Source organism: Thamnophis sirtalis, unplaced genomic scaffold, assembly GCF_051295495.1.
Source record: "Thamnophis sirtalis isolate CommonGarterSnake01/CBP01778 unplaced genomic scaffold, rThaSir2_p1.2 scaffold_1, whole genome shotgun sequence".
NCBI lineage: Eukaryota > Metazoa > Chordata > Lepidosauria > Squamata > Natricidae > Thamnophis > Thamnophis sirtalis.
In genome coordinates, this window is record NW_028261381.1 from 116,080,506 (window position 1) to 116,104,314 (window position 23,809).

Sequence of the window (23,809 nt, forward strand, 5' to 3'; positions counted from 1 at the left end):
AAAAAAAAAAACTTAAATTTTACCTCCTCGTTTAGCAGAGAAGAACTATTTTTTATTATTTCATAGAACAGTCAGCACAATCATTATTAGCATTCACAGAATAACCATTCAAAGATCATGTTGTCTTGCAGATAATAGAGCATACTATTTCCTGTATTTCAGACAGAAGACTCTGAGTAGTGTATGTTATTTATACATCAAGGACAGAAATGTATATAGTATTGTCTCCTAATTTCTCTGCATTAGTTATCCCTCCCTCTATCCTTGTTAATTGAAATAGAAAAGTTAGGAGTTGAGGTTCTACATGCATTCACATGAATGCAAAATAGAACTTTCAGCATAATTGGGGAATTAATTATCAGAGCAGATTACAGCAAACTCTAGTTTATACTTTGTTGCTTAGCGCATCAAATGGGAGAGACATGGTGATATTGTTTTTATGTCAAAGGTTATGTTTCTAGATCAGTTACTTGTTATTGTATAGGTGTTAAATTAAAACCTGAACAAGAACTAAAGGGCATGTGAGTTACCAAAATATTTTAGTAATGATGTTAATACATTATGCTAAACTACAAGTTTGTAGTTTTAACTATAATTCATTAATGAAATACAGCTAGTCATTAACTTTACGAACACAGTTGAGCCAAAAATTAATGTTGTTAAGTGAGAAATTTGTGAAGTGAGTTTTGCCCCATTTTACAAGTTTTTATTTTTTAAAAGTTTTTTATTTTTCCTTTCAAATTCAGTCTTAAATATACACTTATAATTGCTGTTTAACATTTGTCAATTCATATCATTTTTTCGTCTGTATATTTACATTTTCATACTTTATTATTTCCCCTCCCCCTGATTTAATAATGTGTCATCTAAGTTATTTGTTTGTGCTTTGTTCCTTTCTCTTTCTATTTGTATCTTTTTTCAAGCCAATCATAAAATCATCCCCATGTCCTGTAGTACACTGATTCCTCATTGTCTTTACTCTCAATGTCTACGAGTTTTCTTGCCACATTCGTTTGTGAATCACTGCAATTCTTTTAGTAATTAGTAATTACTGAATTAGTAACATGGTTAAGTGAATCTGGTTTCCCCATTGACTTTGCTTGTCACAAAAGGGGACCACATCACTATGAGATACTACAACCGTCATAATTATGAGTTAGATGTCAAGCATCCAAATATAAATCACATGGCCATGGGGATGCATCAATGTCATAAGTGACAAATAAGTTACTTTTTTCATTGGTGGTGTAACTTTCATTAACTTCAAATGGTCACTAAATGAAATGTTGTAAGTCGAGCACTACCTACAATATATACTGGTTGGCCATTCACAAGCTATGTTGTACTACAGTTCCTAGGTAACACTTCAAATTCTCTGATAATCTTTTAAACCCTGTACTCAAGTATGGGTGTTTTAATTATGTTTCTACAAAAACATTTCTGAGTAAGAATAGAGATAAACATGTGTTTGCTAAAGCAGTGTTTCTCAACTTTGGCAGCTTGACAGATGTGTGAACTTCAACTTTCAGAATTCCTCAGCCAGCATGCTGAGTTTTGAACTATTATGGCTGGCATTCAAAGAGAGGCTTGGTGTTTTGAACTACTTTTTGAATTAATGTGCTTTACTGCTTCTATTTTTTTTTAGGAAGTGGAATCTTATTTGTTACAGTTGCACTGATATACCTGGAGGACAAAGCTGTGTGTGCGCTAATGTGCTTAAACAGAAACTGTCAACAGTCAACAGTAACACTAAGCAAAATACTCTTTCCAAATAATTCCTCATCTGAGGACTGTCTTTGACAGAAGAAGGCTAGACCATTGGATTATTTAATGCGAACACTAAATATCCATCTGCTTCACATTGAAGTGGAAAAAAAAAATCTCAGGAGCAACTTTTACTTCAGTGAGGTGAAAGTGCACTATGAAAACTGTATGCATGCCTTTGCCGCATTTGAGGGATATTTTCAGTTACTTGGTGAAATAATGAAAGTGTTTCTTCTACATAACTATATACTACTACAAAACCGAATTGTGAAGACAGAAGTGAAAACCATTACTAGGAACCACAAAAGACCATTCGCCATAAAGATTTTTTAAAATCATGTTTTTCTTATGAACTGTAAAAATGTATTTTCGAATATGTTACAACTTTTGACAGTTTCGATGTACTGAATTTCTGAAATGTGTCTGCTATATTAATCAAAATATTAAAGACTATTTTTGTTGCACTACTGAAAAACTGCATCTAGCAAAGAGGCCTTAACAACTAGAATTGCAAATAGCCAATATATTAGGATATCATATAGCCAATATATTAAATAACTGTATAGAGGGATGGAAATTCCTTTGAAAAAAATCAAAGTGTTTACACAAATTGTACAAATAATTTTGAAATGTTTTGCACACTGAAATATATTGAAGTGGGGTTTTCCACTAAATTGACTACTTAAATACCTGTATGACTTAATTATAAGAGTATTAAAATGTAGAACATGGAGAAAGTTAACTGTAGATGTCAACAGAATAGTGGTTCTGTATATCTTGCAGAATTTTAATATTTTTTCTAATATATTTTCCTCTTTATAGTTTGAATTACACGCAGCTTAGTAAATGTACTAATGTTACTGTTTTAAGTTCAGATTTTCCAACTTCAAAACCTTTTCTGCTGTTCTTTAGATATTTAAAACTCCTAGAAATGTTTACAGCCTGTCTAGACTTGTTCGTTTCAGATTTAACAGCGCAGCTGCTACCTCTTCTAACAAATGTTGCTGCAGTTTAATAACAAAGTTTCAAAGTTTAATAACACTTGTATGCCGCCCAATCCCGTAGGATTCCGGGCGGAGTCCTGCAGAGCTTTCAGACGTAGATGCCAACATGGTCAAATTCCTAACACTGATTTTTTTTAAAAAAAACAAACAAACAATAAATGCAGTACATCCCATGTACAAGTTTTACAGCTGTACTTTCTTTGGGTTATTTGTGACATTTTAGGTCAATCTGCTATGGATTACTTATTCATTTGAACTGAAAAACAACTTAATGTGTTTCTAAGATGGCACCTGTGTTTTATATAAGTAGAAAACAGATATTTCCAAATAAAAGTTTAGGAAGTGCCAACAGTGCACCAAAATATAAGCTGAAATATTTGTAGCATGTTAGCAAAGTTGCTCATTATATTTAATGTAATCCCAAATTAAATTTAAATATTAGTTTTATGCATATAAACAACTGCAGGCTATAAGAGGACTTATGTACATTTCCTTATAAAAACAAATCTGAATTGTTAAAATAAAAATTATAAATCTAGTTCTATTGACTTACAGACTTCCAGCTGTGCAGGGTTATGCAAATTTTTCCTGGGTCTTTTGTCTTCATATAAGAGAAAAGCTGTCCAGCTCTTGGGCCAACAGAGCTATAAACAATTTAAAGATTAAATATGTAAAATCAATCATTATTACCATAATGTTTTTAAGGGCTTACCATATGAAATCAGTAGCATCAATAACAGACTGTATAATTGTATAACATTCCTGTACTCATCTGATCAGCTAACTTAAGACAAGTAGCAATTTTATGCTGTTTCATATTGACCTCCTATTTCATAGGCCATTTTGCCTTGATAATTGCTTTTTTTTATTTCATTCTACAGAAGGATCGGTAATATAAAGTGGCATTGCAAAAAATAAAGACTTAACATAGTTATGAATGAAGTAGCTGGAGATTTGTGGATATTTTGTGTATGGAAATTTGATTTTTTTTATAAATGTTAGGACATATTAAAAGTAGTTTAGTTTTTTTGTTGTTTTGTTTTCCATTAAAATTGATATTTAATCATACACCCACATTTTGTGCAACATTAGTTGCTAGAAAATGCAACTGGGAATGAGCCACCAATTAGTTATAATGACTTACACATTAGATGTACCTAACTTCAGTATATGCTGCACCAATGTGTACTAAATGTAAGATGGATAAGGTGAGGCATCTGAAGGGTGTGCTTTGCAAAGCTATAGAACTGTGCAGCATTATAGGTAGTCCTCATTTAGTGACCAGAGTTGGGACTGGAAACTCAGTCACTAAGTGATGCAGTTACTAAGTGAAAAATCACAAGGCTGTGACTACTTTATGGTTTTATTTCTTTTTCTTTTCCCCCACACCCCTGCCTTTTGAAATCCTCATTCTCAGCACTAAGATAATTACTAAGTAGGGATTTAATGTTTCTATTTACATTCATTGAAGAGGGAGGGACTACAAGAAGATAAGCAGACACACAATAGGTGATACACATTGAAAAGAATGCAACAATAAACAACATGAGCACATTTCTTTCAATGTATATTCATTGTGTTCCTGCTTACTGTCTCATAATCTCTATTTCTCCATTCTCTGTTCTGTGAGGGGGAAAAAGAAACCACTAATGTACAGGACAATATATGGGATTGTAATGATGACATGTGACTGAAGGATGCTGCAAAGATTGTAAAAGCTCAGCTTAGTCACAGTTATCTTTTCAGCACTGTCAAAAGTTCAAAGGATTGCTACACAAGGCAACTTGTAAGCAAAGTTTGCCTATATATATTCAGTCACCAAAAAGATCAGTCAGGGGGAAAAGCAACTGAAATACTTTTTTGAGATCAATTGCAAAGTGATGTACAACATTGTACTGCAATTGAAGCATAGATGGTTTAAAAAGCCATGTCCTTTAAAGAATTTATAAGCTGCTTCAAAAACTGTTTTGCAGTTTGCATAAATATGTCTGCAATAATTTAGCTTCAGTGGTGTCTGAATAAAAGTGTGCATGCATGGTTTTTACTTTCATTTGTTTCACACAGCCCTGTTGCTGCAATTACTAATACAGTAGTACTTTGGTATGTCTATTTTGACAAGAATACTTGAGGAAAACACATGTTAGGCAAAATAAATTTTCAATAATGGAGAATCAATATACCTCAAGGTTGAATTGTTGGGGTTCTTATTCTTTGAGTTTTTTTCTTGCAACTTTTTTCCTCACTTAAGCACTTAACGTTACTTTTGTTCCAACAAAATAATTACATAGTGCTCAACATCAAGTACTTAAATAGAATTGTTATTTTTATTGGGAAGATCTATAATGTCTGCCAGGTATCATCTGAACTTTATAAAACAGTAGACTTTGGCAATAAATTCCTATATAATATACATTTGTGTGTGATTATTTTCCTATTTTAATACCAATATTGGTAATCTTTGTGTCTACCTGACACAGGATGTTATATAAAATTATGAGCTATTATAAATGCTTTTATTGTGGAGAATTGAAAATGAAAAAATGAACTCATAAATTATACTAAGCCATGATTTAAAAAAAATATTTGGGTTTGTATGACATGTGTCATAAAACATTTACAGATCACAATCCATATGCAATGAGAAAAGATTCAGTTTACCAAATGTTATTTAAATATACAAGCATAACTACATGTCATAATAACATGCATTACTGATCCTTTTTTAAATTAAATACCAGGGACATGCAGTCAGGGGAGGCAGGGAAAGCAGAGCCTCACCACTGTCATCATGAAAATAAAAAAAAATGTAAAAGGAAAAAGGCTGAGCTAGTTGCTGCCAGAGTCACAGTGGATGACTCTGCTTAGTGCTTAAGTGTTTAAAGAAGCCTCTAAAAAAACACCCTCTAAAGGAGGAGGTAGGAGAACCATGTGCCTCATCTAGTCTGACTTTATGATCACTCGAGCAGAGTTAAGCAAGGGTTAAAAGCCGAAAAATTCCTGATGTAGATGAGGCACGTGGTTCTCTTGCCTCCTCCTGTAGAAGGCATTTTTTAGAGGCTTGTTTAAACAGTTAAGCAGAGTCGTCCATGGTGACTCTGGCAGCAACTAGCCCAGCCTGACCTCAGCTCTTGCCTTTTTCCTTTTACATTTTTACATTTTCATGATGGCAGGCAACAGCAGAGTTTAAATCCTCTGTGAAACAGCTGGAAAAGAAAGGTACGTGTATGTGGGTCGGAGGGAGGGGGAGGAATTCAAACTTAATCCTCCTGGTGCAACTTTGTGTATGTGTGTTTGTTTGAGATGAGTGAAGAGAGGGAAGGGGGTAGGAGAGGCAGGGAGGGCAGCCCGCCAGCTCAGGTGGGCGAAAGAGACTTTCTTTCGCCTGCCTCTGTCCACAGCAGCCCACTAGCAGAGGCGGGTCTTTCACCCACCTCTGCTGGCAGGCTGCCGCTTTCTTTCGCCAGCCTGTGCCCGTGGCAGCCCTCCAGCACAGGCCGGCGAAAGTCACTTTCTTTGGCCCACCTGTGTCCACGGCAGCCCGCCAGCAGAGGCGGGTCTTTTGCCCGCCTCTGCTGGCGGGCTGCCGTGAACACAGGCAGGTGAAAGAAAGTGGCAGCTCACCAGCACAGGCCGGCGAAAGTCACTTTCTTTCGTCCACCTATGTCCGCGGCTGCCGCGGACACAGGCGGGCGAAAGAAAGTGACTTTCGCCAGCCTGTGCTGGCAGGCTGCCGCTTTCTTTCACCCACCTGTCAGAGCTCAGGCAGACGAAAGAAAGAAAGCGCTTTAGACAGGATGTCGGGGGAGAGGACTGCTTCACCAGCCATAAACCTCACCGCATGTCACTGTTAAATACTAATACGTTTAATTTCTCCATCTGAAAACCTGTCTGTTAACATTTTTCTCTAATCTACCTTAATTCAAGGTAAACAATAAAGAAATGTATTCAGTACCAGTCTCTTCAAAAACTCATCTTTGCTTAAAGGATGACTTTTAAAAAACCAAGAAATAAACCATTTTATGAAAACTTGTGTACAATCATATTGCACGCTGCGTGTCAGGGTATCACAGAGAACCATTTAATATGCTGCAGTTCTTGTGCTGATTGGTAACACTTTGTGATACACACCTAAACTTGCTTTGAAAGCTTTGGGCCCAGCACTGGAAAAGTTTATATAACTATAAATATGAAGTACATGAAGCCAGGACAGAGTCAACATCCTACACATCTGCCATATGATGAAAATATTAGTAGACAAGTCTACTTGAAAATTCCCCCAGTATTTGATCTACCTATTTCTTTTACTTAAAAGAAAAGATGCCCTTTTAATTTAAACCACAGTTAGAAAAAGGCAATTTTCTCCATTTGCATGGAACTTTTTGCCCTTAGCAATTCTGTATGCAAGTGCATAATTTCAGGGTTAATTGAGTTTTATGTTTCCCTTAGTAGCTTTGGGGCAGATAGGGCAGGGGTCTGCAACCTTCCAAACTGTCATTTGGATCAGTTTCCCACAGAAAAAAAGGGGAGCGAATACTTTTAACAACCGGTGTGACTGAGTGGGTGTTGCCAACTCAACATCACTCGCACCTCTCTCTCTCCCTCTCCCCGACTAGCAGAAACAGTGAGCAGCTACTTGTAGCCTTTGTGGGTGCTGGACGCACCTCAGTCACTTGGGGAGACGTGCGACCTACTGTCGAGCCTACTGTCCGCCCCAAGACACGCCACGGCCAATGCCACTCCTCTTGCCAGGAATGAGTGGGGCAAGATCACATTGTGGCTCCACATTATAATGGGCTTCTCCCCCATCGTGAAGCTTGCTAAATTTCACTGTGCTGCAAGAGTGGCGGGCAGGCCATGGAGACGGCAATAGCAGCAACAGCAGCCACTTCTCTCCACAGTAGAGGGATGAAAGGAGGGAGACACAGCAGAGGGTTAAAAGCCACATATGGCTCCAGAGCTGCAGGTAGCCAACCCGAGAGATAGGGCAACCTAACCATCTATTTAACTGATAAGGCCAATTTTCACAATTGCAGTAACGATAAAAGTATTCAAAATAGCATTCAAATGACAAAAGCAGCATGGTGCCATCATAATATATGCACTGGTGCTTTTGTATGTACATCATGGCATGTGCATATTCAAAAGGCTTGTACAAATATTCAAGAGCTTGTACAATGACATGCTGCTACTTTTTTATACCAATTTTATCAGACATTGCAATTTAAAGTCTTGTCCGGTAAAATTTGTTCCTCTTGCATTGCATCTTTTAAACAGAAACTTTATATATGGAGAGACACACATTTCAGATTCTTTTAGCAACAACAGATGAGAAACAAGGCCCCACCCGAACTATTCATCAGAAGTCAAATTTCTGCATCCTAGTCCTTCTATTAGTGAAAGTAGAATAAAATTTTATAGTACAGCACTTTTATATATCAGATAGTGAATCAGACTATTCAATAAAGTGCAGTACCTGGTTAATAACCTAAGAAATATGATTTTACAAATGAAACTGTTAAATATCTATTACCTCTGCAATGGTCTCTGGCCTATCTGTACTCTATACATAGTTGATCTATAGAGGAAGTATAGTTGCTTCATCAACAGTTCATATACATTTTGAGAATTTGATTTCCTGTGAAAAACTTTTGATAGTTTGCAACCCTTTACAAGTATGCATATATTACATTTGCACAAATTGTACAAAAATAATACATGTTGTAGAAATATTGTTAGGAGAGACTAGGGATGTTTCAAACTTAAAAAAAAAAACCTTGTCAGTGTCAGTGTCAGTTGCGGAAAAATGAATCTGACTAGCATTTCCACTCGGGTGGCTCAGGAAGATTTTTATCCTGATTCTTCGAGTAGGATAGGGTATACTTTTGTCAAATCACAGTATTATTATATCCTCGCCTGACAACAATTTACTAGCAACCCAAGGCTAATTTCCACGCCCCCCTTGGAGGCAAAAATGCTAGAAGGAACCGGAAGTCCAGAGTTTCAGAGTTCAAGATAAGAACCGGGCTCGTCTCTTATTTATCACGTGACCACGCGCAGCTCCGGCCCGTCGAAAGGCGCATTCCGGTCGCTTGGCGCATGCGCCGGTAAGGGGAAGGAAGGAAGAAAGAAAAAAAAAAGACTTCTTCCGCTGGTTCGTTATCCCGGTATCTCGCGCAAGAACTATCATGGCGGCCGGACCTTTTAGTCTGTTTGGGACAGTCTTCTTGTTGGCGGCGACGTTTCAGTTTCCCTCATGTTCTTGGGCTTCAGAAACGCCCGGCGGCGGTGGCGGGGATGCTCTGGGCGCCGGGGAGCGGTTTAAGATCGAAGGTCGCGCGGTGGTGCCGGGAGTGAAGCCCCAAGACTGGATTGCGGGCGCCCGAGTGCTGGTGGACGGAGAGGAGCACGTCGGCTTCCTCAAGTGAGTAGCAACCGCGGTGGCGGTAACCGCCGGCACTTTCCCAGCCCCGCTCCGCGGACTCCCTCGGGGGAGGGGCTTTTTTCGGGGGGGGGGGGGCTCCCGCTTCGTTCCGGACCATGTCTAGAACTGGTTTCTAGTTCGCTTTGGATCCTCGTATCTCTTCGGTAAAAACCCCAGAAGGCCGGCCGCAGTTTGTCGCTAAGCCTTTCGCAAGGCTAAATTGGGCAACTACGAAAAGGGCAGATTTAAAAAAAGATATTTATTAATGTATTTATTAATTTTGGAAACAGAATGACCTAGGCGAAGACGGCTCTCCTACCAGTCCAACAGTCTTCCCTCAGGGTTAACATATCTGTCGCCTTAAGCTGTCTTGCCCCCGCGCCCCCCCAAAAAAAGCAAAAAAGAAAAATACTAAGCAAGTTTTACTCTTGATACCTGAGGGAAAAGCCCATCAGAAAACCCCACAATGCTAATTGAAGGAATTGAAGACCCTAGCGAGATACTCCCCTGGTGTTGCCAAGTAAACAATGTAGTTGTGTCCGTGGAGGTTTTGCCTTGAGATGTTGTAGATGACAATTTGGATTCTGAATTGGCTCTGGAGAGAAACAGGTTCAAATGGGTCCTTTAGCCTTGGAAAGTTCAGGGAACGACTTTGGCTCCATTACTCCTCCCACCCAATCATAATCGACAACATTTGATGTGGACAAAAATTGGAGTAAGGAGTTTCTAAAGGAAAGGTGTGATAAATTATATCGCAATTTAAAGCTTCCTGACTCACTAGACAAAGGCAAAAATAACTGGAGGTGATTCCTCGTCATTACTATTTTATTCTGTCTTAAAATCTTGATGCTGGAGAATAGTCTGAGGAGGGGAAAGCTGGTCTGAATTAGGTCAAGGCAGATTGGGCAGGACAGATTTTAAAGCATATTTATTGTGTCACAGTGTGTTGGGATTGGGTTGTTGCTTGGGAAGATCACAAGCAGCATTTTCTAAATGTATTTGTCCTGGCAAAACAATACCTCTCAGTCTTTACAGTTGGTGTTCTGCTCTGAGGAAGAATAAATGTCCTTGTGTTTCTGATCTGCAGATAATAAGTTTCCACACACACATACTCAGTTGTTTAAAAATGTTTGTTTAAAAACCAACATGTTTTAGAAGACATGTTTATTAAAACTTGAACATACAATTTCATGCATCCAACCATTATGGGTTTTTATTTCTTAATGGTAAATCAGAATTAGAACTTGAAATGATAAGTGTCAAAAATAGTTACATTATTGTGGTATCCTTAAACACTATATTGATGGGGAAGTTGTTGTTCTTGCTTTCTCCCCATGCACCTCCCAGAAGGGCAGTTGCTTAGTGTTGAAATAGTCTGTGTTGAAATGCTAACACAACTTTTCATATTAAACTAATGAATTCCTGCAGAATAGAAGTACATGCACACATGATCTGATGTTGAGAAATGAATATATTCCAATGTATGATTAACCAACATTTCAATACAATACAATAGCAGAGTTGGAAGAGACCTTGGAGGTCTTCTTGTCCAACCCCCTGCCTAGGCAGGAAACCCTGTACCGTTTCAGACAAATGGCTATCCAACATCTTCTTAAAGACTTCCAGTGTTGGGGCATTCACAACTTCTGGAGGCAAGCTGTTCCACTGATTAATTCTTCTAACTGTCAGGAAATTCCTCCTCAGTTGTAAGTTGCTTCTCTCCTTGATTAGTTTCCACCCATTGCTTCTTGTTCTACCCTCAGGTGCCTTGGAGAATAGTTTGACTTCCTCTTCTTTGTGGCAACATCTGAGATATTGGAACACTGCTATCATGTCTCCCCTAGTCTTTCTTTTCATTAAACTAGACATACCCAGTTCTTGCAACCATTCTTCATATGTTTTAGTCTCCAGTCCCCTAATCATCTTTGTTGCTCTTCTCTGCACTCTTTTCAGAGTCTCCACAACTTTTTTTCATTGTGGCGACCAAAAAACTGAATGCAGTTCCAAATCTGGCCTTACCAAGGCATTATAAAGTGGTATTAATACTTCACGTGATCTTGATTCTATTCCCCTGTTTATGTAGCCTAGAACTGTGTTGGCTTTTTTGGCAACTGCTGCACACTGCTGGCTCTTATTTAAATGGTTGTCCACTAGGACTCCAAGATCCCTTTCACAGTTACTACTGTTGAGCAAGGTACCACCTATTACCTATGTGTTTTGTTTTTCTTGCCTAAATGTAGAACCTTACTCTTTTCATCATTGGATTTCATTTTATTGGGTAGTGCCCAATGTTCAAGTTTGTCAAGATCCTTCTGTATCTTAAATCTATCATCTGGAGTGTTAGCTATTCCTGCCAGCTTGGTGTCATCTGCAAATTTGATGAGTTCCCCATTTATTCCCTCATCCAAATCATTGATGAAGATGTTGAAGAGTACTGGGCCTAAAACAGAGCCTTGGGGTACTCCACTGCATACTTCCCTCCATGTAGATGCAGTTCCATTGAGGACTACATGTTGAGTGTGGTTGATCAGCCAGTTACGAATACATCTGGTGGTGATGCTGTCTAATCCACAATCTTCTACTTTATCTAATAGTAGGTTATGGTCTACCGTTACATGTAAAGTAATGTACGGTACATCACATGTGCTCTGTTAAAGCCTGATGTCAATATTGCAATGTCCTTGTTCAAGTCTGTGATGCTTCTATATCTACAATACTATCTACTGCTCTGGTCATCATATTAGAAAAGTAACAGAGCAGGAAAAATGCAGAAATTGCCAATTAAAATGATTTGAGGAATCAAATGCCTTTTTTAAATTTTATTTTTAAGTTTATAAAATATTAATATTTTCTCTCTTCTTAAAACAGTGGGACCAAGGGCCATCCAATCAAGCTGATTGGAAGAAATGCTGTCTATAATTGCAGATAACCCAACCCTCAAAATGTCAACCAAAATACTATCAAAAATGCATCAGCTGCAGATAAACCAACTTTTAGATTTTTAACTGCAGGAATCTGCAAGCTTTGTATGATTTTATAAATTGTATTTTACAAATCATACAATTATATGATTTTAAGACCATCACAGGCTTTAAACATTTGAGCTCTGATCTGCAAATAATCTAAGCCCAATTTTGTGGGTATGATGTCATATTTGTCTTGATGCAGTGGGGTTGTTTTTATGTTGTTTTATAGCCATTATGACTTGTAAATTTGTTCACACATTTTTATTCTTTTTTTAAAAAAATGTCTGTTCACTTTGATTAAAAATGTAGAGTTGCTTAGAAATTTAAGGAATAAATACATTTTCTGAATTATATACTTAAATATATTTAAGTACAATCTGCCAATCATATTCCTTGAATGACTCCAATTTATTGGGCTGGCAAGCCAAAATGTTCTCCCTCAACTTTTTCCATGCCATGTGTAATGCCTTATTTACCTTTTTTTTCCTAAGCAGAAAAAAAATACATATTGGAAACAATACACTTCCTTTGTTTTTATATGTAATTTCATCAGGTCTATAAGATAAATATTCTTGTAACATATTAGTGATTTTTACAGTTTTTCTCAGGCCAAGTAGTTCTGCTGAGATAGAAACTAGAATGTTTTATCTTGTATTCATAACTGTCCTACTATACGAGTTCACTGTGACTTGTTAGTAATGAACAACATTGTATTACATATATGTTGGCAGATATTATAATCTTATTTTCTTAATGCAGAGTCTAATGCTCTGAAATGTAGCTCTAAACTATGGCTAGTTTATCTGATTAAGCAAAACTTACATTGTGATATGTGATCTAAAATTATTGTGTTATCTCTGAAAACATTCTGTGATAGAGTTATATGTTTGTCTCTTTTCTATTTCATCAGGACAGATGGAAGTTTTGTAGTTCACGATATTCCTTCTGGATCATATGTTGTTGAAGTTATATCTCCAGCTTATAAATTTGAACCAGTACGAGTAGATATTACTTCAAGAGGAAAAATGAGGTGAACTATTTAAAATTTCATATTGCAATGTCAATATATTTTGTAACGTATGAGATTAAAAGCTTAACTTTAATATCTACATACACCATATAACATTTAGAAAGACTTTCAAGAAATTAAGATCTAGTGAGTCATAAATCCAAACGGGCCATTTTGTGTTCATTTTTATTGGGATAAAATATTTGTTAATGAACAGTATAATATGTAATATATGCTTGTTTCAGTTAGTAAAGTAAGCAGTAAATTAATTTCTCCCAATTCAAAGGCTACCTATATAGTAAATTTCTGGATGAGTTGGTAGCAACTGTACATAGAGTGCAGACACCTACTGAAATAAAAATAATTTAGATTGCTGTCCTAAGAACATTTACGTGGAAATTAGCAGCATTTAATCTAATTGTAGGCTCTTCGGTGGAAGTGCATTAAGGTGTGCAGCTTACATTGTCACAGGATACTGGGTAGAGATATTCATAAAATTGAAAAATCTATAGAACACGGTTTTAATTTTTTTAATTCAGAGCAAGATACGTGAATTATATCAAAACATCAGAAGTTGTTCGATTGCCATATCCTCTTCAAATGAAATCTTCGGGGCCTCCTTCATATTTTATAAAGAGAGAGTCTTGGGGATGGACTGACTTTTTAATGAATCCCATGGTATGTATGGAATTGTGTAAACATCAACAAATTTACCAGACTATTCTTCTATTTATAGACATTACATATTAAACAACTTTTAGTTTTTATATTCTATTGTGTGTTTTAATTATTGCATATTTTAATTATTCAGAATTTTATTTGGTGATTGTAGTATGTTATAGGTTGTCCTGAGAAATCTCAAGTGTTCTATAAGGTAATAGTGCATGGAGTATATATATTCATTTCAGATAAGCATGTTTGAGGCTGACACTATATAAATAGGAATTTCTACTTCTTCAGAGTCCAAGTTTTCTTCCCATAAAGCATCACAAGAAATATTTTTGTTTGCACTATTCTGATTTTCATAGGTATAAAATCATAGCATCTGAATAACTTTTTGGAAGAGTGGCTCTACTTGTTCTTTACATATTAGATTACAGAATTATAGGGGAAATGGCTGCAGGCAATGAGCTCATAATGAAATCAATCTGGAATTGAAAGAATTTTGAAAGCTATATAATCCAGTGCTATTACTAAGACAGGAACACCATTGCAAAGTTCAATAATGGCCATTCAATTTTTTCTTAAATTTCTTCAATGAGTGCTCACAAAGTTCTGAAAAAATACAATTTCACTATCAAACAGCTTGTAATATTTTATACTGCTGCTACTACTCAAATTCATCATTTTAATTTTTTAAAGAAAAAAAAATCTGTTATAATATCTGCTGTTCGGTATTGACCCTTCCAATATAGTAAAGAACAAATGTGTTTTAGCTCATCTCACATCTCTATATTTGTAATCTCAGTGGTTACTTAGGACATATTTGATAAATGCAACTTATGTTGGTAGTTTCCTTTTTTCAGTCTTAAGGAATTGCATGAAGCTATATCTTGAATATTTCTGATCACCATAATTTGTTGTGAAAGGTTCAATACAGACAGACCTTGACTTACAGGCACAATTGGGCCCAAAATGTCTGTTAAGTGAAACATTTGTTAAGTGATTAACAAATTTGATGACCTTCTGATTTTTTTTCTAAGGTTATGATGATGATCCTTCCATTGCTAATCTTTGTATTATTACCCAAAGTTGTCAATACAAGTGATCCTGACATGAGGCGGGTGAGTAAGCTTTGCAAAAGTGAAAACTGCAAATATTGAATCAAGATATAGATATAGGTATAGATATAGATATATAATATACAGAATCAGGAAAGTGTTGGATATAATAGTGAGCTTTTGGTTCATTGCTATAATTGAAATATAGTTCTGAGCTGAAAACTTCAACAATACAAAAAAATGGAAATTATTACTGGAAAGTAGGGTTTAAGACATAAAAGAAGGTTAGTTTTTTCCATGTTTTATTTGCGTTCCCCAAAAAGCTTATGAAATATAGGATGAGCTTAAAAGGAATGGTGTCAGGATCAAGTGATGAAATGACATTTAGTTATAGGACCTGTATGGCTGCCTTTCTCACAAAGTGATTTATAGGCTGCTCACCAACCTCCTATGAAGCTTACCTGAAACAAAAATACCCTTCCCCCAGGTACCTGCCTAATCTGTCTCTTAGTTAAACTCCCACATGGAAAAGCAAATAGGATAAAGCTGTTGTGCTTGAGAATGCATATGCTGGATAATCTTAATTTCAACAGTTTTATGTACCCCCACCTACACAAAATACTGTGAGGTGCTCTGAATCTTAAAGTCAAATCAAGAAAACATCCCCATGAAAGAATTAATCCCCCCACATTTCATGATTGAATGGGAAATCTTCAAAAAAAAAAAAAACAGGTTTATTTTCCATGTGGGTTTATCCCATATTTCATCAAAGCTTATTTGGAGGATGTTAGCTTTTACTATTTTGTCATCAGCAAAGGCACTTGCTACCTAAACTTTCTTCTGCTCCTATTAGGAATTAGCATACTATTTTTTTTATATGGCAGCTCTAGTAAACATTGTTATTTAAAGCAAAGTCCTGGACAGATCTATGGCTAGCTGAGCATGTGTGCTCTTTGACTTGATTTCTTGAACTGCTCTGATATTAGATCAAGAGCTCTTTTGTATTCACTGTAGCAAATTGTACAGACATTGGTTAAAAGGAATTCAGTTTCTGTGCTTACTATAATTCTCTAAAACTTCCTGCCAACTTATGTTGTTCTTCTCTTTGTCATTATTATTTCAGCAAGAATTGCCATACTTTTGATAAATTCATAGTGATAGGAAGTTGTAGTATGATATTTCTTACAATATTTTAATTCATTGTCCTTTCATCATGCATTATGCTGAATAGCGGAGGGCTAGAACAAAATGGAGACTCAAGGTGTTTACTAAATCTTCTATATTTAGTGGTGCTTACTGTGTGCCTTTGGCTGCTGCTTCTGGGGTTCAGTTGGTATTAATTTTTATTTCCTCTGAATTATCTCTGTCTTCAGTAGTTCTTTACAGGTATCAAGTTATTTTCAAGTTATTCCTATTACACACTAGTTTAGCTCCTGAAATGTCCTAATAGTCAAATATTATGCTTGGATGATATCTCTCTCCTCATTTGTTTGAAGAAAAGCTATAAGAAAAAATAACACTTAGAACTGAGATTTTTCAGTTTTTCAAAATGTGAATCAATATTGTCCTGTAAGACTACTTTAGACACGTTTTTAAGCTTTTTTGCTTTTAGTAGTTTCTTTCCTATATCTTTCCTATATATGTAATAATTTTCTTTTAAGTTCTTCACACTGGCTGAATAGAGGAGTCTGTAGTGGAGGGGGGGAGTAGAGAGCAAACGCAAACTGTAAACATTCACTATGTGTATTCTTTAATAATTTAAAAATGGTTTTCTCTTATACTTTCTTCTGTTTGTATGTATTTAGGAAATGGAGCAATCCATGAATATGTTGAATTCTAACCATGAGCTGCCTGATGTGTCAGAGTTCATGACAAGACTTTTCTCTTCAAAATCTTCCAGCAAGTCTACTGGCAGTAGCAGTAAAATAGGAAAAAGTGGTGCAGGAAAAAGAAGGTAGTTGCTTCTTTTCCTGGAACCACAATTTGCACAGCTCTGTGATGTGTTACCATCTGGATGTTCTGTGAAAGAACAGAAAGCCACTACTGTAACCTTAATTCAGTTTGAATTTTGAAAGGATACAACTGTAGCTTTTTAATCTATTTAAGTACCTTGTTCTTGAAATACCCGGGAGCATCACTTCTGTCTAAAATATGTAAGGTCAGTACTGATGATAATTTAACTCCTTTGTAGAAATGACATTAAAGAATTTAAATTATGTGCAATATATTAATGATTCTTAAACAATACATCACTGTAAATAATTTGATTTTAAGAAATAGAAAACATTCTTTAATAATGGCAGTGGTATAATTGTGCATTTCTTGATATTCAACACAATGAATTGCTAGCTGGAAAAATATTTTTTTCATCAGTTGCAGATGTTTTCTTCCAGAATCTTAGTTTAACTTCCTATTTGATTCATTCCCAAATTTACTTAATATTTTTTCTGTGGAATGCTTTGACATTTCTCATTATTTAAACCTTATTTTGGAAAAGTCCCAGTGATGAAAGACATGTTCCTCTATTAATCTTACTTTTAAAAAGAATTCCATAAGTACCTTGTGTTGTAAACTGTAAACGATAATACAGTTCTGTGCAGGTATAAGTAAAGAGAGCTGATTACTTGACAGTTTGTCACTATAAACTTACAAGGCTAATGGAATCGGTTTTCATGTTACTAACATCTGAAGAATGGAGATACACTTGAATAGCAGTTATGTATTGAGTACAATATTAATACAGAGCTGATTTATGTAATGATTAGGTTTTAACTCCCTCCCTGTTCTCTATAAAATAACCTAGAAGCTTATATCTATTGTATGATTTTTATAGTCAAGATTAGAGAAAGTTTCAGGAAAAACAGTGATGCCTACTTTGTAACTAAGAGGAAATAATTTATGCTAGATTTGTTTTGTTTTATTGGTAGGTACAATGCATGATAATTAGACATTTATTGAAAGGCAAAAGCCACTAGTTTGCCACAGAAACACCTTTGCCCATAGAACTATTGTATTTTTTGGAGTACAAGACGCACTGGAGTATAAGACACACCAAGATTTTGAAGAGGCAAATTTAAAAAAAAAAGTTTTAGCACTCTGCAGACCTCCTACAAACGGCCCACTTTTCGCAAAAACAGGCCTGTTTTTCATTTTAAAAAAATGACATGCCTAGCCTTTAGGAAGCTTGTAGAGTGCTCCTGCAGGCTTCGGGGGCAAAAATGAGAAAAAAAATGGCCCATTTTCCGCTCATTTCTACCCCCCCACCCCAGCCCCAGGAGCACTCTACAAGCCTCCTAAAGGCTAGGCACGGCCATTTTGGTGAAAGGGTGGGGTTTCATGAAGCCAAAAATGCTGTATTCAGTGTATAAGATGCACTCAGATTTTCACCCTCTTTTTTGAGGGAAAAAGGTGCGTCTTATACTCCAAACAATAAGGTAAGTAGACATCAGCAAAATAAAAATTGTCCTTTTATCTTCATTTCAATTCTAGTATCCCTAAGGATATGTGTTTTTCAGCCACAGGAAAAAAACACATGGGAGGTATTATTTTGCTAAGAATAGCAATTACTGCATGTATGTCAAAGGGACAGTGCAGAAACAAAGGCTGATGGGAATCCAGCTTAGTCTTTTCTCATTTTAGAGAAAAAAATGGAATAAAGTCATATTCCAAATGTGTTAAATGCAAAAATACATCATGACAGCTTACATATTTTGGTCATAACCACCTCTTACAGATTGTTTTATATATGGTAGGCTTGTTTATTATTTCCGGAAAAATAACTAGATGGAAATTTGGTCTCTTGCATGCAGAGTTTATAGTTTGTTAAATTGAGATTTCACATAATCAAACACTTGTACTTCTCTCAGGGCTGAAAAGTTTTCCAAACAGTTATATGATAACAAAATAATTGAAGTTCTACTACTTATTTGATGTTGCCTGCAAATTTGGTATCCATTTCTTTCATCTACAGTTTGAAAGCCCTGTGGAGAGATCACATGCAATTTTTTTCTTGCATGCAAATAATGCACAGTCATTTTTCAATATCTTAGGTGTAGTTGTTTGATAAATCCACTGAACCACAATTCTGTCTTATCTTTATCCATCTTGGCATCTGTTGTCCATTTCAGGGACTATTTATGAGTTAGCCAAACAGTTATCTCAGTTTAAGTAGAGAGATATATGAAGAAGGTTTGGGATTATCCAGCTCAAACTGAAAGAGAGGTTATAGACTGGACCCAGGTGTTCTGAGCAGAAGTAATTTGACAAATAATGGCATTAAAAAGCCATGGGCCTGAAGAGAGGAAAAATTGGAGGGAAGATCTGAGGTGAACAAACTGATGGGATTTGTCACTTTGGGAATCTTTTCTTCGCTACTAAGTCCATTGCAGTAGGAAACAGGTAAGTAGGCCAGTGCTTTTGTGGTGAAGGAAGAAAAGGAAGGCTCCATAAAATCGAGGCCAACGGGCTGATAACAGGCTGTTCTGGGGGATGATGAAAGAAGGTACTATATTTTCCCCGATTAATATTAAAAAATGATAGGATCCCTCACAGTTTGGTTTTTGCTGAATTCCAGGAAATCCAAGGCAGTCTGGTAGAATTTGAAAACAAAATGGTTGGTTCTGGGTTTAAACCAAAATGTGTTTTCTGTTTTATTCACACCCTGATACTGAAGTGGTGAGCAACTGAAAAAAAATAATTCATGAAATACAGAGTATAAAAAGTAGGTTTATACTGTACAAAGAAGTGCTTGCTTTTTAGCGTAAAAGTTGACATGGTGTGACTGTACTATACACACAGTTGTGAGTGGGCAAAAACAAAAGAGGGGATTAAAGCAATTGAAGATGCTATTTTAGGTTTCATTGAAAGCATATATTCCTAAAAAATCTTTTCTTTTTTAATCTCCCTTCCTGGGAAAAGAAAATTATATTTTATAATATATAAACCATGTAACAAAGTATGAACTAGGTAACCATATAATTTGTTCAAATTATAATTAAAACAAACCATAACTTAGATTGGTTGATCTGAACCTGTGCACCACTGAGAAAGACCTGTGTCAGAAATTATACTAAGCCACATATCGTTTTACCATGACTTATTTAATAAATTACAATTAACTCAGTTTATACAACACATTAAGCCCAAATCAAACATGCAATTATAGATCATTGTAGTATGTAAACAAAGCAAAAAGATGCTTAAACTAAAGTGACCATTTTTCTCCTTTGTTCTATATGGAATTTCTATCAAGACGACCTAAATGGCTTCCATTCAGGTCTTCTCCCTAGTTGTATTCTAATAAAGAAGATCAATTTATTCATAGAAATAATTACACATTAAAAACGGGTTGCTTTCCTTGTCACTGGGAACACACTTGAAGCTCATCTCAGGACACTTTTCATTTGTGCAATCATACCTGCATACAAAGCATGCTGTTTCTAACTGGTAATAAATAAATGATTTCAAGCCTTTTTCTGGTGTTCTTGCTTATTTTTCTAACTCTTCTGATGATTTAGTTTTTCTCTCAGTAATCTGATTCCTCACTCCAGTTGCTCTTCTATTTTAATTTTCCCATGAAATATTTAATGCCATGTTTATATCTTCTATTTAATTTTGTTGCCTTTATTTGATATATGTGCAAACAATAAAATACATTGATATGAGAAAAGACAAAACACTCTTAAAATATGTTACATCTTTTCCTTTCCCATTGGGGCTTCTTTAACACTTGCAACATTTAAGGATTCCAGAATATGGCCCTGCTTAGTTTATCAGTAGGACAATTTCTGCATGTAAAAAAAAAATGGTTAAAAAGAAATATGGTTTCCTGAACTTCAAAGGAGGTATGGATGCCATGCTAAAATGCGAATATCACCTTTTTTAAATAATGAAGCCTAAAATTCCATATAACAATTTTATTCAGGTCATATGCCACTCTAGTTCTGAAGAGACAAACGGCTTATAGCGCACACGACAAATAGGACTAAAATTAATAATAACCATTTGGAGGCAGTATGATTATACTCAGACCCAAGCTGCTACTCTTTTGTCTCCCAAAGATCGTAGGGAAGAAGTGGTCAGATATTTGAATGTATTTTACATGTTAAGCAAGCATAAGTAACATGACTATACTCCTTTCTTAACTGTTGTTTCTATATTGGCAGTTCAACTTGCCTTTTTAAAATCCTGATCATACCATTGATTAATTCTATTCCTCCTGAGCTGTTAACTGTATCATTTCAAAGGATCAGCTAGGAATCTTCCTTCCATAGCAACTGTAACCAAGTTACTCACAGGGTCTCATGCCAATAGTAAGCAAGCTAGACATTTGGCCCACTCTCTTAAATTATAAGTTAAGCGGTTTCTTTCAGAATACAAATATTAAAATACACTAAGAAGCACTGCTAACTCAGAGAAACTCTTCATTTGCCTCCCTAGTTTTATCTGCACTCTGCTCACCGAGCAGCATGTTGGAGGTTGAACAAAGGCACAAATTGTGAAGCATTTGAATGATTGGTGTTCAGGGGGAGAGTGGAAAGGAATCAAAGTTTTCCTGTATCTGTGATTGATTATTAATAGGTTGATATAACTGCCCCTCAGCAGAAATGATACCAGTGAAGAAAAAGTATTGATGAAATGAATGCCAATCCATACAAGATGATATGAGAGTGAATGTATCAATTTATAAGCACTTCTAGGACTGATGATTTGCTGCATCCATCTTAATAGGTCTTTCAGTGATCTCAGCAGAGATACCTGTAGAAATAGTTCTTATAGAAACTGCTGAATTTCACATATTTTCAATAAAGCCTTGAAAACATTTCTAAAAATGCCCACAAAAGAAGAAACTCCAGATGTTGGCATTTATCATCCATGATTTTATTGAACATAGGTAGATTTTAATATTATTTAAAAATACGTTGAATATTCATTAGTTATGACATTTAATAAATTCTCAGCCTAAAATTTTCAATTAAGCACATATAATTTTAAAGCTAATTTTTATTATGCCAAATGCTGGCTAAGAATAACCAACACTACCTTGTACTGCTTTTGGTGAAATTAATATTTGTTAACATCATAATAGGTATGTTGCAGGTTTTTTTTTTTTTGCTGTTGATACATAAAATGTATCTCAATTTAACTTTTAAACATATACTTTTACAATTTAATGAATATTATTTAGGCTTTCCGGTCTGCTGCTTTTTGCTGTTATGTATGCTTATCCCATTTTGGCAGCTCAAATATAGCAGCCCTTTGTTTACTATGCTTAGATTATAATGATAGCACCTTAGTCTTTCAGCAAAACAGTGTTATAAAAAGTGATTCATAGAATCACTTCTGGGGTTATCCAAGGCATCTCAATACTAGAAACTCCATCAGTGCCCTGAATAAACACTGGCAGTATTGGAAATAGTATTTTCCACATAGTATCTCCCAGAGAGAACTGCTAAGAAACCATAAGAAATAAATCATGCAAGGCTTATGTGTCCCTAACATGAAGGTGACTGCACATTGGATTCCTGCAGCATGCGCTGCTCAATTGACTCATTCGAGCTAATCTCCACCAAGGGTAATACTGCCATGTGTCAACACAACTGGCGTATTCACTTGTTCCCAAAGTAAAGAGGTAGCAGAATTATCCATTCCCAGAGGAGGCACTGTCCCATTTCAGAGCATAAATTGCTCTTTGTTCTTGCCAATTTCCAACTGAGAGACTTGCCCTGCATGGTGACTCACGCAAAAGATGCACTGTGTGGGAGGACTTCACTAAGAACTGATTGTGACTCACAGCATACTGTAAAAGTAGAGTGCTTTGAGATAAGAATACATTGTGTCTTTTAATTGAAGAGAGCTTCAGTTTCCCAATGTTTGGGGAATACTGAGCAAGAGGATGTAGGACTGCAGGGTTGCTTTAGCTTACACTGTGTCTCCTGCCCCTTCTTTGCAGAGCTCATGGCTAACCATGGGAAATAGGGAATCAGTTGGCTCAGCAACCTCCAAATTAGCAGAAGTAATGGTCAAAATGTTCAGGAAGAAAACGTGAAGTGGAATTCCTCCTCCCTTCCCCAAGAACAATCTATAATTATTTTAAAAGGCTTGGGAATACTCTGCGGGGGTCAGTTCCAAGAGCCCATATGTTTGTTTCCAGAATGATCTGTCTTCAAACTTTAGATCTCTCAATGGTGAATTTGTTCCTGTTCAATCTAGCCAGTGAAAACAAACTTTTCACAAGAAAATTTAATTGGAGAGATTCCAAATTCCTTGTACCTTGATGATAAAACTCAACAATCCCTAACTTTTCTTGGCAGTATTCTTAATGCATACGGTTATTTTCTAGGAGGCCAATTTATTAAAAATTTAACATTCTCTTATGAAGAACCCGACTTGCCCATGCAATTTGTGAAACATTTGTCATTGCAACTGCGTATTTGCAGCAATTAATTTGTCCTCCAGCTTCTCTTACAGGAGTTCCGGGCAAGTATATTCTTAGAAAACTAGCAGTGACACAAATCTTATTTTCTTTGCAGTTTGAAGGAATGGCACAAAGTAGCTGTTACTCTAAAGATGGTGAGGCAATCTTTGCAGGAGAGATTATGAAAGGAATGTCTAATTTCTATTACTGACACTCATTTGACAAGGGTTGGCACCATTCGGTGACCTTGAGAGTAAATTAGCAATTTGATTTGCTGGCTGAGTTAGATGGCATGGAAGTGCCATTCATGTGGTTGTAAATCTTTCTCAGCATAATGACAATCTATTTTGAATTGGAATGACATGGTGATCCATGTATCTCAGCAATGGGGATGCACAATTGGTACAAATATTAGCTGAGATGAAAAAAGGCAAGCAACTTTTCCCATACATAGTACATCATATACATTCTAAAACAGAGGATGTCAGCATTTTATTCATCTCTTCCT

General features: G+C 36.0%; 2 protein-coding genes across 4 annotated transcripts in view; both read left to right on the forward strand.

Annotated features, from left to right (window-relative positions):
• Positions 1–3,836, forward strand: part of KATNBL1 (katanin regulatory subunit B1 like 1) — a 40,381-nt gene extending 36,545 nt beyond the window's left edge. For all 3 annotated transcript variants that reach the window (XM_087722994.1, XM_087722981.1, XM_014059927.2), the window contains one exon: positions 1,646–3,836. In XM_087722994.1, the coding sequence (XP_087579120.1) occupies positions 1,646–1,678 (33 nt within the window). In that variant the 3' untranslated portion in view covers positions 1,679–3,836. The remainder of the gene's footprint in view (positions 1–1,645) is intronic.
• A 5,040-nt stretch (positions 3,837–8,876) lies between these two features.
• On the forward strand, positions 8,877–20,356 carry EMC7 (ER membrane protein complex subunit 7). Its single transcript, XM_014073037.2, has 5 exons — positions 8,877–9,189; positions 13,066–13,185; positions 13,704–13,842; positions 14,868–14,948; positions 16,691–20,356. Exons 1-5 carry the CDS (start codon positions 8,954–8,956, stop codon positions 16,841–16,843), a joined length of 729 nt encoding a protein of 242 aa, XP_013928512.1. The 5' UTR covers positions 8,877–8,953; the 3' UTR covers positions 16,844–20,356.
• Positions 20,357–23,809: the final 3,453 nt, after the last annotated feature.

Bases quoted from the DNA above. Each gene is read 5' to 3' on its own strand.
- EMC7 (XM_014073037.2), top strand. From the start codon at position 8,954: ATGGCGGCCGGACCTTTTAGTCTGTTTGGGACAGTCTTCTTGTTGGCG. The intron at 13,843-14,867 runs GTATGTATGGAA...TTTTTTTCTAAG, and splicing joins ACTTTTTAATGAATCCCATG to GTTATGATGATGATCCTTCC. The intron at 14,949-16,690 runs GTGAGTAAGCTT...GTATGTATTTAG, and splicing joins GTGATCCTGACATGAGGCGG to GAAATGGAGCAATCCATGAA.